General features: G+C 50.1%; 1 protein-coding gene across 1 annotated transcript; it reads left to right on the top strand.

The window, feature by feature from the left end:
* The first annotated feature begins 169 nt into the window (after positions 1–169).
* On the top strand, positions 170–9,311 carry LOC112267665 (C-X-C chemokine receptor type 1). Its single transcript, XM_042324982.1, has 3 exons — positions 170–187; positions 363–454; positions 7,779–9,311. The coding sequence occupies exons 1-3, from the start codon at positions 170–172 to the stop codon at positions 8,911–8,913; spliced, it is 1,245 nt and encodes a 414-aa protein (XP_042180916.1). The 3' UTR covers positions 8,914–9,311.
* The last annotated feature ends 4,750 nt before the right edge of the window (positions 9,312–14,061 follow it).

The raw sequence follows: 14,061 nt of genomic DNA on the forward strand, positions 1-14,061 counted from the left end.
GTTAAGCAATTGACGGAAGCCCGAGAGGCAGCTCAAAAAAAAATTGGGGGGGGAGGGGGCACACGGGGAGATTGGTGGAGTCAGGGTTTAGACCTGAGCAAACTCCCCGTGCTTACTGTGAGGAGCGTGTGACCTGTCAGGCACCGTGTAGGCACCTTGTTATGTGATGATGCGCAGGGTGTCGTCAGTGAGCATTCACAGCCCAGTGCGCTCTGTTCCAGCTCCCAGCAGTTGCCGTGCTAGAGTGGGCATTCAGCAGCGCTCCTGGTCTCCGGTGCGTCTCTTCGGTCCAGGATATCCTGCGCCAGCTCTACACACGGTATCCCCAGTTCGCCAGCACAACCCAGTGCGGCCTGTTCCAGCTCCCCGCACTTGCCGTGCTACAGGGGTTATTCAGCCAGGACACGTTGTGGCAGCTCCACGTACCAGACTTCCAGAACGACTCCTCAGTCCGGTGAGACCTATTCCGGCTCCAGTGATGATCCATGGCCCGAAGCCTCCAGTGATGATCCGCGGTCCGGAGCATCCAGCAAAGGTCCCCGGTCCGGAGCCACTGTGCTTTGGTCCACTCCTTTCGACGAGAGCTGTTTAACACCTGATTTACTTAACAAAAGGCACACCTCAATAGGTGGTCCAGGCATGTCACATGTCATGAGGATGGCATAACATGTTCTCATCAGACCAACTCCTTGAATGCCCTACAGCTTGACGTTTGCAGTTTTGCCTATAAAACACTATACTGCTCAAAGCATATTTTTGTACCCTTCAGTGTGTGTATTTGACTGTAATTATTCTCGGGATATTGCTTTAAAAACAGTAAAAGTTCAAAATCACTAGAGGATGTCTTTAAGTGAAGATGTCTCAACAAAGACAAGGGCATCAGAAGTTAAAGGCTAGTCTTTCTCTGTCTGTCTCTATCTTGCCATAATATATATAGTAATGTCCTCTCAGATTCACCAACAGCTGACAGAAAAAGAAACTGTCTAAAAAGTTCCAAACTATTGTCAAACTCTTTTTGATAATTCAATGAAAAAGTGGAGTATAGGACTTTCATTTCTAATCATTGAGGAGGCAGAATTTGAGGCTGACAAATGACGCACGTGCAGTGACACAATATTGGTCACTAAACAGGATATCTTGACACTTCCATCCCAGCTGTGATGTCTTTAAAACAGTGGCAATTCCCTCTTCATTATCATAGAGCTGATTGCAAAAATGACAGGTGAGAACCTATATAGTTTGTAGAATACTCATGAAATTTGGATGGAGGGATGGATTTAGGTGGATGGATGGGTTTGGGTGGGTGGTTTTGGGTGGGTGGATGGATGGGTTTGCGTGGGTGGATGGATGAATGGATGACGGGATGGGTTTGGGTGGATGGATGGGTTTGGACAATGGATGGGTTTTGGTGGATGGATTGATGGATAGATGGATGGGTGAGTGGATGGATGGGTTTGAGTGGGTGGATGGATAGGTTTGGGTGGATGGATGGGTTTGAGTGGGTGGGTGGGTGGATGGATGGGTTTTGGTGGATTGATGGATGAGTTTTGGTGGATGGATGGATGGGTTTGGGTAGATGGATGGATGAGTTCGGGTGGATTGATGGATGAATTTGGGTGAATGGATGAGTTTGGGTTGATGGTTGGATGGGTGTGGGTGGATGGATGGATGAGTTTGGGTGGATGAATGGATGAAGGGATGGGTTTGGATGGGATGGATGGTTTGGGTGGATGGATGGATGGGTTTGGGCAGATGGATGGATGAGTTTGGGTGGATTGATGGATGTGTGTCGGTGGATGGATGGATGAGTTTGGGTGGATGAATGGATGAAGGAATGGGTTTGGATGGGATGGATGGTTTGGGTGGATGGATGGATGGGTTTTGGTGGATTGATGGATGAGTTTTGGTGGATGGATGGATGGGTTTGGGTAGATGGATGGATGAGTTCGGGTTGATTGATGGATGAATTTGGGTGAATGGATGAGTTTGGGTTGATGGTTGGATGGGTGTGGGTGGATGGATGGATGAGTTTGGGTGGATGAATGGATGAAGGGATGGGTTTGAATGGATGGATGGGTTTGAGGGGATTGATGGATGAGTTTGGGTGGATGAATGGATGGGTTTGGATGGATGAGTGATGGGTTTGGGTGGAATGGATGGGTTTGGGTGGATGGATGGGTTTGGATGGATAAAGGGATGGGTTTGGATGAATGGATGGGTTTGAGTGGGTGGATGGATGGGTTTGGGTGGATGGATTGATGGGTTTGAGTGGGTGGATGGATGGATGGGTTTGGGCAAATGGATACGTTTGGGTTGATGGTTGGATGGGTGTGGGTGGATGGATGGATGGGTTTGGGTGGATGAATGGATGAAGGGATGGGTTTGGGTGGATGGATGGGTTTGGATGGATAAAGGGATAGGTTTGGATGAATGGATGGGCTTGAGTGGATGGATGGATGACTGAATGGGTGGATGGGTTTGAGTGGATTGATGGGTTTGGGTGGATATATGGATGGCTGGATGAATGGGTTTGAGTGGATGGATGGGTGGATGTGTTTGCATGGATGGACGGGTTTCGGTGGATGGGTGGATAGGTTTGGTAGATGGCTGGATGGGTTTGGATGGGTGGATAGATGGGTTTGGGTGGGTAGATGGATGGGTTTGCATGGGTGGATGGATGAATGGATGATGGGATGGGTTTGGGTGGATGGATGGATGGGTTTCGGTGGATGGATGGGTTTGGATGATGGATGGATTTTGGTGGATGGATTGATGGATAGATGGATGGGTGAGTGGATGGATGGATGGGTTTGAGTGGGTGGATGGATAGGTTTGGGTGGATGGATGGGTTTGAGTGGGTGGGTGGGCAGATGGATGGGTTTTGGTGGATGGATAGATGGATGGGTGGGTGGATGGATGAGTTTGGTAGATGATGGATGGATGAATGGATGGGCTTGAGTGGATGGGTGGGTGGATGGGTTTGGGTGGATGGATGAATTTGAATGGATTGATGGATGTGTGTGGGTAGATGGATGGATAAGTGTGGGTGGATGAATGGATGAAGGAACGGATTGGATGGATGGATGGTTTGGGTGGATTGATGGATGAGTTTGGGTGGATTGATGGATTGTTTGGGCGAATGGATGAGTTTGGGTTGATGGTTGGATGGGTGTGGGTGGATGGATGGAAGAGTTTGGGTGGATGAATGGATGAAGGGATGGGTTTGGATGGATGGATGGGTTTGGGTGGATTGATGTCTGAGTTTGGGTGGATGAATGGATGGGTTTGGATGGATGAGTGATGGGTTTGGGTGGATGGATGGGTTTGGGTGGATGAATTGATGAAGGGATGGGTTTGGATGGATGGATGAGTTTGGGTGGATGAATGGATGGGTTTGGATGGATGAGGGATGGGTTTGGGTGGAATGGATGGGTTTGGGTGGATGGATGGGTTTGGATGGATAAAGGGATGGGTTTGGATGGATGGATGGGCTTGAGTGGGTGGATGGATGGTTTGGGTGGATGGATTGATGGGTTTGAGTGGGTGGATGGATGGATGGGTTTGGATGGATTGATGGATGAGTTTGGGCGAATGGATGAGTTTGGGTTGATGGTTGGATGGGTGTAGGTGGATGGATGGATGGATGAGTTTGGGTGGACGAATGGATGGGTTTGGATGGATGAGGGATGGGTTTGGGTGGAATGGATGGGTTTGGGTGGATGGATGGATGGGTTTGGATGAATGAAGGGATGGGTTTGGGTGGATGGATGGGCTTGAGTGGGTGGATGGATGGGTTTGGGTGGATGGATTGATGGGTTTGACGGGTGGATGGATGGGTTTGGGTTTGGGCAAATGGATACGTTTGGGTTGATGGTTGGATGGGTGTGGGTGGATGGATGGATGGGTTTGGGTGGATGAATGGATGAAGGGATGGGTTTGGGTGGATGGATGGGTTTGGATGGATAAAGGGATAGGTTTGGATGAATGGATGGGCTTGAGTGGATGGATTGATGACTGAATGGGTGGATGGGTTTGAGTGGATTGATGGGTTTGGGTGGATATATGGATGGCTGGATGAATGGGTTTGAGTGGATGGATGGGTGGATGTGTTTGCATGGATGGACAGGTTTCGGTGGATGGGTGGATAGGTTTGGTAGATGGCTGGATGGGTTTGGATGGGTGGATAGATGGGTTTGGGTGGGTAGATGGATGGGTTTGCATGGGTGGATGGATGAATGGATGACGGGATGGGTTTGGGTGGATGGATGGATGGGTTTCGGTGGATGGATGGGTTTGGATGATGGATGGATTTTGGTGGATGGATTGATGGATAGATGGATGGGTGAGTGGATGGATGGATGGGTTTGAGTGGGTGGATGGATAGGTTTGGGTGGATGGATGGGTTTGAGTGGGTGGGTGGGCAGATGGATGGGTTTTGGTGGATGGATAGATGGATGGGTGGGTGGATGGATGAGTTTGGTAGATGATGGATGGATGGATGGATGGATGGATGGATGGATGGGTTTGGGTGGATGGGTGGGTGGATGGGTTTGGGTGGATGGATGGATGAAGGAACGGATTGGATGGATGGATGGTTTGGGTGGATTGATGGATGAGTTTGGGTGGATTGATGGATTGTTTGGGCGAATGGATGAGTTTGGGTTGATGGTTGGATGGGTGTGGGTGGATGGATGGAAGAGTTTGGGTGGATGAATGGATGAAGGGATGGGTTTGGATGGATGGATGGGTTTGAGTGGATTGATGTCTGAGTTTGGGTGGATGAATGGATGGGTTTGGATGGATGAGTGATGGGTTTGGGTGGATGGATGGGTTTGGGTGGATGAATTGATGAAGGGATGGGTTTGGATGGATGGATGGATGAGTTTGGGTGGATGAATGGATGGGTTTGGATGGATGAGGGATGGGTTTGGGTGGAATGGATGGGTTTGGGTGGATGGATGGATGGGTTTGGATGGATAAAGGGATGGGTTTGGATGGATGGATGGGCTTGAGTGGGTGGATGGATGGGTTTGGGTGGATGGATTGATGGGTTTGAGTGGGTGGATGGATGGATGGGTTTGGATGGATTGATGGATGAGTTTGGGCGAATGGATGAGTTTGGGTTGATGGTTGGATGGGTGTAGGTGGATGGATGGATGGATGAGTTTGGGTGGATGAATTGATGAAGGGATGGGTTTGGATGGATGGATGGATGAGTTTGGGTGGATGAATGGATGGGTTTGGATGGATGAGGGATGGGTTTGGGTGGAATGGATGGGTTTGGGTGGATGGATGGGTTTGGATGAATGAAGGGATGGGTTTGGGTGGATGGATGGGCTTGAGTGGGTGGATGGATGGGTTTGGGTGGATGGATTGATGGGTTTGAGTGGGTGGATGGATGGGTTTGGGTTTGGGCAAATGGACGTTTGGGTTGATGGTTGGATGGGTGTGGGTGGATGGATGGATGGGTTTGGGTGGATGAATGGATGAAGGGATGGGTTTGGGTGGATGGATGGGTTTGGATGGATTTGGGATAGGTTTGGATGAATGGATGGGCTTGGGTGGATGGATTGATGACTGAATGGGTGGATGGGTTTGGGTGGATTGATGGGTTTGGGTGGATATATGGATGGCTGGATGAATGGGTTTGATGGATGGATGGGTGGATGTGTTTGCATGGATGGACAGGTTTGGGTGGATGGGTGGATAGGTTTGGTAGATGGCTGGATGGGTTTGGATGGGTGGATAGATGGGTTTGGGTGGGTAGATGGATGGGTTTGGGTGGGTGGATGGATGAATGGATGGGATGGGTTTGGGTGGATGGATGGATGGGTTTCGGTGGATGGATGGGTTTGGATGATGGATGGATTTTGGTGGATGGATTGATGGATAGATGGATGGGTGAGTGGATGGATGGATGGGTTTGAGTGGGTGGATGGATAGGTTTGGGTGGATGGATGGGTTTGAGTGGGTGGGTGGGCAGATGGATGGGTTTTGGTGGATGGATAGATGGATGGGTGGGTGGATGGATGAGTTTGGTAGATGATGGATGGATGGATGGATGGATGGATGGATGGGCTTGAGTGGATGGGTGGGTGGATGGGTTTGGGTGGATGGATGGATGAAGGGTGGATTGGATGGATGGATGGTTTGGGTGGATTGATGGATGAGTTTGGGTGGATTGATGGATTGTTTGGGGAATGGATGAGTTTGGGTTGATGGTTGGATGGGTGTGGGTGGATGGATGGAAGAGTTTGGGTGGATGAATGGATGAAGGGATGGGTTTGGATGGATGGATGGGTTTGAGGATTGATGTCTGAGTTTGGGTGGATGAATGGATGGGTTTGGATGGATGAGTGATGGGTTTGGGTGGATGGATGGGTTTGGGTGGATGAATTGATGAAGGGATGGGTTTGGATGGATGGATGGATGAGTTTGGGCGGATGAATGGATGGGTTTGGATGGATGAGGGATGGGTTTGGGTGGAATGGATGGGTTTGGGTGGATGGATGGATGGGTTTGGATGGATAAAGGGATGGGTTTGGATGGATGGATGGGCTTGACTGGGTGGATGGATGGGTTTGGGTGGATGGATTGATGGGAGTGGGTGGATGGATGGATGGGTTTGGATGGATTGATGGATGAGTTTGGGCGAATGGATGAGTTTGGGTTGATGGTTGGATGGGTGTAGGTGGATGGATGGATGGATGAGTTTGGGTGGATGAATTGATGAAGGGATGGGTTTGGATGGATGGATGGATGAGTTTGGGTGGATGAATGGATGGGTTTGGATGGATGAGGGATGGGTTTGGGTGGAATGGATGGGTTTGGGTGGATGGATGGGTTTGGATGAATGAAGGGATGGGTTTGGGTGGATGGATGGGCTTGAGTGGGTGGATGGATGGGTTTGGGTGGATGGATTGATGGGTTTGAGTGGGTGGATGGATGGGTTTGGGTGGATGGATGGATGGGTTTGAGTGGGTGGATGGATGGGTTTGGGTGAATGGGTGGATGGATGGGTTTGGGTGGGTGGGTGGATGGATGGATGGATGGGTGGGTTTGGGTGGGTGGATGGATGGATGGGTTTGGGTGGGTGGTTGGATGGATGGATGGGTGGGTTTGGGTGGATGAATGGGTTTGGGTGGGTGGATGGATAGATGGATGGATGGGTGGGTGGATGGATGATGGATGGATGGATGGGTTTGGGTGGGTGGACGGACAGAAGGGTTTGGGTGGGTGGATGGATAGATAGATGGATGGGTGGGTTTGGGTGGGTGGGTGGATGGATGGATAGATGGATGGGTGGGTGGGTGGATGGATGAGTTTGGGTGGGTGGTTGGATGGATGGATGGGTTTGGGTGGGTGGATGGATGGGTTTGGGTGGGTGGTTGGATGGATGGGTTTGGGTGGGTGGATGGATAGATTGATGGGTGGGTGGGTGGATGGATGGATGGATGATGGATGGGTGGATAGATGGATGGGTGGGTGGATGGATGGATGATGGATGGGTGTGGATGGGTGGATGGATGGGTTTGGGTGGGTGGGTGGACGGACGGACGGACGGAAGGGTTTGGGTGGGTGGATGGATAGATGGATGGGTGGGTGGGTGGGTGGATGGATGGATGGATGGATGATGGATGGGTGTGGGTGGGTGGATGTGGGTGGGTGGATAGATGGACGGATGGGTTTGGGTGGGTGGATGGAGGATGTGATGGATAGATCTATAGAAAGACATGTACATCTGTTGACTGTATAAGAAGCTTTAGATAGAATAACAGTATAAGACTAAGTGATCATATCATAAAAAGATCCCCATTGACTACTGTTTTCACATCTCCAACAGAGCTAGAACAAACATATGTCCTGGACTATGATTACAATTCAGCCAACGACTCCTATTACTTCAACATCACCTCCTTTGACCTGAACTTTAACACATTCTCCTGTGCAGCTCAGCCCCTTTATCCCGGTGCCGTCATATTCCTGTGTGTCCTTCACATCGCCATCTTCCTATTGGCTGTTCCTGGTAACCTACTTGTGGGGCTCGTGATTGGCTTCAGTCAACAGTCCCTGACCCCATCCGACATCTTCTTGTTTCACCTGACTGTAGCCGATGGGCTGCTGGCTCTGACCCTGCCCTTCTGGGCTGCTAACACGCTCCACGGATGGATCTTTGGTGACTTCCTGTGTAAGTTCCTCAGCCTGGTTATGGAGGCTAGCTTCTACACCAGCATCCTGTTCCTGGTGTGTATCAGTGTCGACCGCTACCTGGTGATCGTTCGCCCTGCCAAGTCCCGTAAGGGCCGCCAAAGGGCCTGCAGATGGTACGCCTGCACCTTCATCTGGGCTCTGGGGGGCGCCCTCTCTCTCCCTGCCTTCTTCAAGGACGCCTTCACGCCCCAGAGCGGTGGTCCGACGAGGTGTGCCGAGCAATTCGACGTCAGCAGTGCCACCCACTGGCGGCTCGCTACTCGCGGCCTACGCCACATCCTAGGGTTCCTGCTTCCACTAGTCATCATGGTGGCGTGCTACAGCATCACCGTGGCCCGGTTGCTGCAGACGCGCGGCTTCCAGAAGCACAGGGCCATGCGGGTCATCATTGCCGTGGTGTTCGCCTTCTTCCTGTGCTGGACGCCGTTACACATGACGGTGATGGCCGACACCCTGATGAGGGCCAAGCTGGTGCGCTTCGACTGTGCTGTGAGGAACAGGGTGGACCTGGCCCTCCAGGTCACCCACAGCCTGGCCCTGGTCCACAGCTTTGTTAACCCAGTGCTGTATGCCTTCGTGGGGGAGAAGTTCAGGGGGAACCTGGGTACCCTGGTCAGGAAGTCACGGGGACCAGAGAGGGGGTCGTCGTCTCGATTTAGCAGGTCCACATCCCAGACCTCAGAAGGGAATGGACTGTTATGATTGATCTGACAGGTCTCCACATTACTTTGAATCAGCGTTGGGGTCAATTCCATTTCAATTCAGGAAGCACCCTAAAATTCCAATTCCAATGCTTTTCAATGAGGACATTTTAAAAATTCAAATTGGAGTTTGGTTCACTTTCTGAACTGACTGGAATTGAAATGGAATTAACTCCAACCCTGCTTTGAATAATGTATAAGATTGTCCCTTAGTAACATATTGTAGTGTAACATTCCTTGCTTGACATTGAATATGTGCTGGCACTATCAGGCTGCTCCTGTATATATGTGTTCTTTAAGTTAATGTCCCTCCCTAAACGAATGCCCCTGGTGTCTGTACATGTATATAATGCCCTCTGTTGTCTGTTGTATGACACAATAAACTCAACTGTGATGTGACCAACTAGTTCCAAATCTTTCAACACTCCAGAGTCAAAACAAAAAAAGTTACCTTCCAGGGGCTGGCAGATGTATTTTAGGTCTCAGGCAAGCTATCTCACCATACATGGTTCAAAAGGCTATAATTGGCTCCCTTCTAGTGTTTGGTATTAAGAAGGCCCTACAGCTGGTTTATTACCCATGTGTTCTATCTGTTATTACCAAATGACTATTACCCCCATTCACCAGCAGAGGGCAGTCATTACATGGGTCTGAATGGGATACCAGCTCTGACTGCTCCATAGGCCTCCTGATTAGCTAGCTGGTGAGGACAGCCAAAATGAGGTCACTACTATTTAAAAGCTGCCCAGAGTATGTCACAGTTATGATATTGGACCTGTCTTCTGTTTGGATGATGTGGATAGGGAGTGGTGAGAGAGAGAGAGAGAGAGAGAGAGAGAGAGAGAGAGAGAGAGAGAGAGAGAGAGAGAGAGAGAGAGAGAGAGGAATCATTACTCTACTGTTGATACAGTTCCAACATGTTTTGCATATCATCAACTAAATCTTCAAGATACATATCTTTAGTCCAATATCTTGAAAACTTGACTGCTGACAGGAAAACATGTTGGGACTGTATCAACAGTGGACTAATGACAAAAAAAGACAGCCAAGGAACTCTGTCACCCCTGTCCTCACTCCCTGTATCTCTCTCTACCTCACCCTTACACACTCTCTCCTGTATCTCTTTATCACTAAATCATCCCTCCTTTTATCTGTCTCTCTTTCTCCTCATCCCTCTTCACATTTTCTCCTGTCTCTTCCTGTCTCTCCTTCTCTTTCTCCACATCCCTCTTCACATGACCTCCTCTCTCTTCCTGTCTCTCCTTCTGTTTCTCCTCATCCCTCTTCACATGACCTCCTCTCTCTTCCTGTCTCTCCTTCTCTTTCTCCTCATCCCTCTTCACATTTTCTCCTGTCTCTTCCTGTCTCTCCTTCTCTTTCTCCTCATCCATCTTCACAAGACCTCCTCTCTCTTCCTGTCTCTCCTTCTCTTTCTCCTCATCCCTCTTCACATGACCTCCTCTCTCTTCCTGTCTCTCCTTCTCTTTCTCCTCATCCCTCTTCACATGACCTCCTCTCTCTTCCTGTCTCTCCTTCTGTTTCTCCTCATCCCTCTTCACATGACCTCCTCTCTCTTCCTGTCTCTCCTTCTCTATCTCCTCATCCCTCTTCACATGACCTCCTCTCTCTTCCTGTCTCTCCTTCTCTATCTCCTCACCCCTCTTCACATGACCTCCTCTCTCTTCCTGTCTCTCCTTCTCTTTCTCCCCATCCCTCTTCACATGACCTCCTCTCTCTTCCTGTCTCTCCTTCTCTTTCTCCTCATCCCTCTTCACATGACCTCCTCTCTCTTCCTGTCTCTCCTTCTCTTTCTCCTCACGCCTCTTCACATGACCTCCTCTCTCTTCCTGTCTGTCCTTCTCTTTCTCCCCATCCCTCTTCACATGACCTCCTCTCTCTTCCTGTCTGTCCTTCTCTTTCTCCCCATCCCTCTTCACATGACCTCCTCTCTCTTCCTGTCTCTCCTTCTCTATCTCCCCATCCCTCTTCACATAACCTCCCTCTCTTCCTGTCTCTCCTTCTCTATCTCCCCATCCCTCTTCACATAACCTCCTCTCTCTTCCTGTCTCTCCTTCTCTATCTCCCCATCCCTCTTCACATAACCTCCTCTCTCTTCCTGTCTCTCCTTCACTTTCTCCCCATCCCTCTTCACATGACCTCCTCTCTCTTCCTGTCTGTCCTTCTCTTTCTCCCCATCCCTCTTCACATGACCTCCTCTCTCTTCCTGTCTCTCCTTCTCTATCTCCCCATCCCTCTTCACATAACCTCCTCTCTTCCTGTCTCTCCTTCACTTTCTCCCCATCCCTCTTCACATGACCTCCTCTCTCTTCCTGTCTCTCCTTCTCTATCTCCCCATCCCTCTTCACATAACCTCCTCTCTCTTCCTGTCTCTCCTTCACTTTCTCCCCATCCCTCTTCACATAACCTCCTCTCTCTTCCTGTCTGTCCTTCTCTTTCTCCTCATCCCTCTTCACATAACCTCCTCTCTCTTCCTGTCTGTCCTTCTCTTTCTCCCCATCCCTCTTCACATGACCTCCTCTCTCTTCCTGTCTCTCCTTCTCTATCTCCCCATCCCTCTTCACATAACCTCCTCTCTCTTCCTGTCTCTCCTTCTCTATCTCCCCATCCCTCTTCACAAAACCTCCTCTCTCTTCCTGTCTCTCCTTCTCTATCTCCCCATCCCTCTTCACATAACCTCCTCTCTCTTCCTGTCTCTCCTTCTCTTTCTCCCCATCCCTCTTCACATGACCTCCTCTCTCTTCCTGTCTGTCCTTCTCTTTCTCCCCATCCCTCTTCACATGACCTCCTCTCTCTTCCTGTCTCTCCTTCTCTATCTCCCCATCCCTCTTCACATAACCTCCTCTCTCTTCCTGTCTCTCCTTCACTTTCTCCCCATCCCTCTTCACATGACCTCCTCTCTCTTCCTGTCTCTCCTTCTCTATCTCCCCATCCCTCTTCACATAACCTCCTCTCTCTTCCTGTCTCTCCTTCACTTTCTCCCCATCCCTCTTCACATAACCTCCTCTCTCTTCCTGTCTGTCCTTCTCTTTCTCCTCATCCCTCTTCACATAACCTCCTCTCTCTTCCTGTCTGTCCTTCTCTATCTCCTCACCCCTCTTCACATGACCTCCTCTCTCTTCCTGTCTCTCCTTCTGTTTCTCCACATCCCTCTTCACATGACCTCCTCTCTCTACCTGTCTGTCCTTCTCTTTCTCCTCATCCCTCTTCACATAACCTCCTCTCTCTTCCTGTCTCTCCTTCTCTTTCTCCCCATCCCTCTTCACATAACCTCCTCTCTCTTCCTGTCTCTCCTTCTCTATCTCCTCATCCCTCTTCACATGACCTCCTCTCTCTTCCTGTCTGTCCTTCTCTTTCTCCCCATCCCTCTTCACATGACCTCCTCTCTCTTCCTGTCTCTCCTTCTCTTTCTCCCCATCCCTCTTCACATAACCTCCTCTCTCTTCCTGTCTCTCCTTCTCTTTCTCCTCACGCCTCTTCACATGACCTCCTCTCTCTTCCTGTCTCTCCTTCTCTTTCTCCTCACGCCTCTTCACATGACCTCCTCTCTCTTCCTGTCTCTCCTTCTCTATCTCCTCACCCCTCTTCACATGACCTCCTCTCTCTTCCTGTCTCTCCTTCTCTATCTCCTCATCCCTCTTCACATAACCTCCTCTCTCTTCCTGTCTCTCCTTCTCTTTCTCCCCATCCCTCTTCACATGACCTCCTCTCTCTTCCTGTCTGTCCTTCTCTATCTCCTCACCCCTCTTCACATGACCTCCTCTCTCTTCCTGTCTGTCCTTCTCTTTCTCCTCATCCCTCTTCACATAACCTCCTCTCTCTTCCTGTCTGTCCTTCTCTTTCTCCCCATCCCTCTTCACATAACCTCCTCTCTCTTCCTGTCTGTCCTTCTCTTTCTCCCCATCCCTCTTCACATAACCTCCTCTCTCTTCCTGTCTGTCCTTCTCTTTCTCCCCATCCCTCTTCACATGACCTCCTCTCTCTTCCTGTCTGTCCTTCTCTTTCTCCCCATCCCTCTTCACATGACCTCCTCTCTCTTCCTGTCTGTCCTTCTCTTTCTCCCCATCCCTCTTCACATGACCTCCTCTCTCTTCCTGTCTGTCCTTCTCTTTCTCCCCATCCCTCTTCACATAACCTCCTCCCTCTCTTCCTGTCTGTCCTTCTCTTTCTCCCCATCCCTCTTCACATGACCTCCTCTCTCTTCCTGTCTGTCCTTCTCTTTCTCCCCATCCCTCTTCACATGACCTCCTCTCTCTTCCTGTCTGTCCTTCTCTTTCTCCCCATCCCTCTTCACATAACCTCCTCTCTCTTCCTGTCTGTCCTTCTCTTTCTCCCCATCCCTCTTCACATGACCTCCTCTCTCTTCCTGTCTGTCCTTCTCTTTCTCCCCATCCCTCTTCACATGACCTCCTCTCTCTTCCTGTCTGTCCTTCTCTTTCTCCCCATCCCTCTTCACATGACCTCCTCTCTCTTCCTGTCTGTCCTTCTCTTTCTCCCCATCCCTCTTCACATGACCTCCTCTCTCTTCCTGTCTGTCCTTCTCTTTCTCCCCATCCCTCTTCACATGACCTCCTCTCTCTTCCTGTCTGTCCTTCTCTTTCTCCCCATCCCTCTTCACATAACCTCCTCTCTCTTCCTGTCTGTCCTTCTCTTTCTCCTCACGCCTCTTCACATGACCTCCTCTCTCTTCCTGTCTGTCCTTCTCTTTCTCCCCATCCCTCTTCACATGACCTCCTCTCTCTTCCTGTCTCTCCTTCTCTTTCTCCCCATCCCTCTTCACATGACCTCCTCTCTCTTCCTGTCTCTCCTTCTCTTTCTCCCCATCCCTCTTCACATGACCTCCTCTCTCTTCCTGTCTCTCCTTCTCTTTCTCCTCACGCCTCTTCACATGACCTCCTCTCTCTTCCTGTCTCTCCTTCTCTTTCTCCTCACGCCTCTTCACATGACCTCCTCTCTCTTCCTGTCTCTCCTTCTCTTTCTCCTCATCCCTCTTCACATGACCTCCTCTCTCTTCCTGTCTCTCCTTCACTTTCTTTATTGGCTACATCTTTCCCTTCTTCCTCAGTGCACCCTATTCCTGTCCTCCTTCACCCATCTCTTCTATTCTCTCTCTCTTTCATGCTCTTTCTTT

This window comes from Oncorhynchus tshawytscha, linkage group LG07 (assembly GCF_018296145.1).
Source record: "Oncorhynchus tshawytscha isolate Ot180627B linkage group LG07, Otsh_v2.0, whole genome shotgun sequence".
In the NCBI taxonomy this organism is placed as follows: Eukaryota; Metazoa; Chordata; class Actinopteri; order Salmoniformes; family Salmonidae; genus Oncorhynchus; species Oncorhynchus tshawytscha.

What these genes read in the sequence shown, in the direction of transcription:
- LOC112267665 (XM_042324982.1), top strand. An exon ending in CAGAACGACTCCTCAGTCCG is followed by an intron (nt 455 to 7,778) that starts GTGAGACCTATT and finishes ATAGAATAACAG; the next exon opens with TATAAGACTAAGTGATCATA.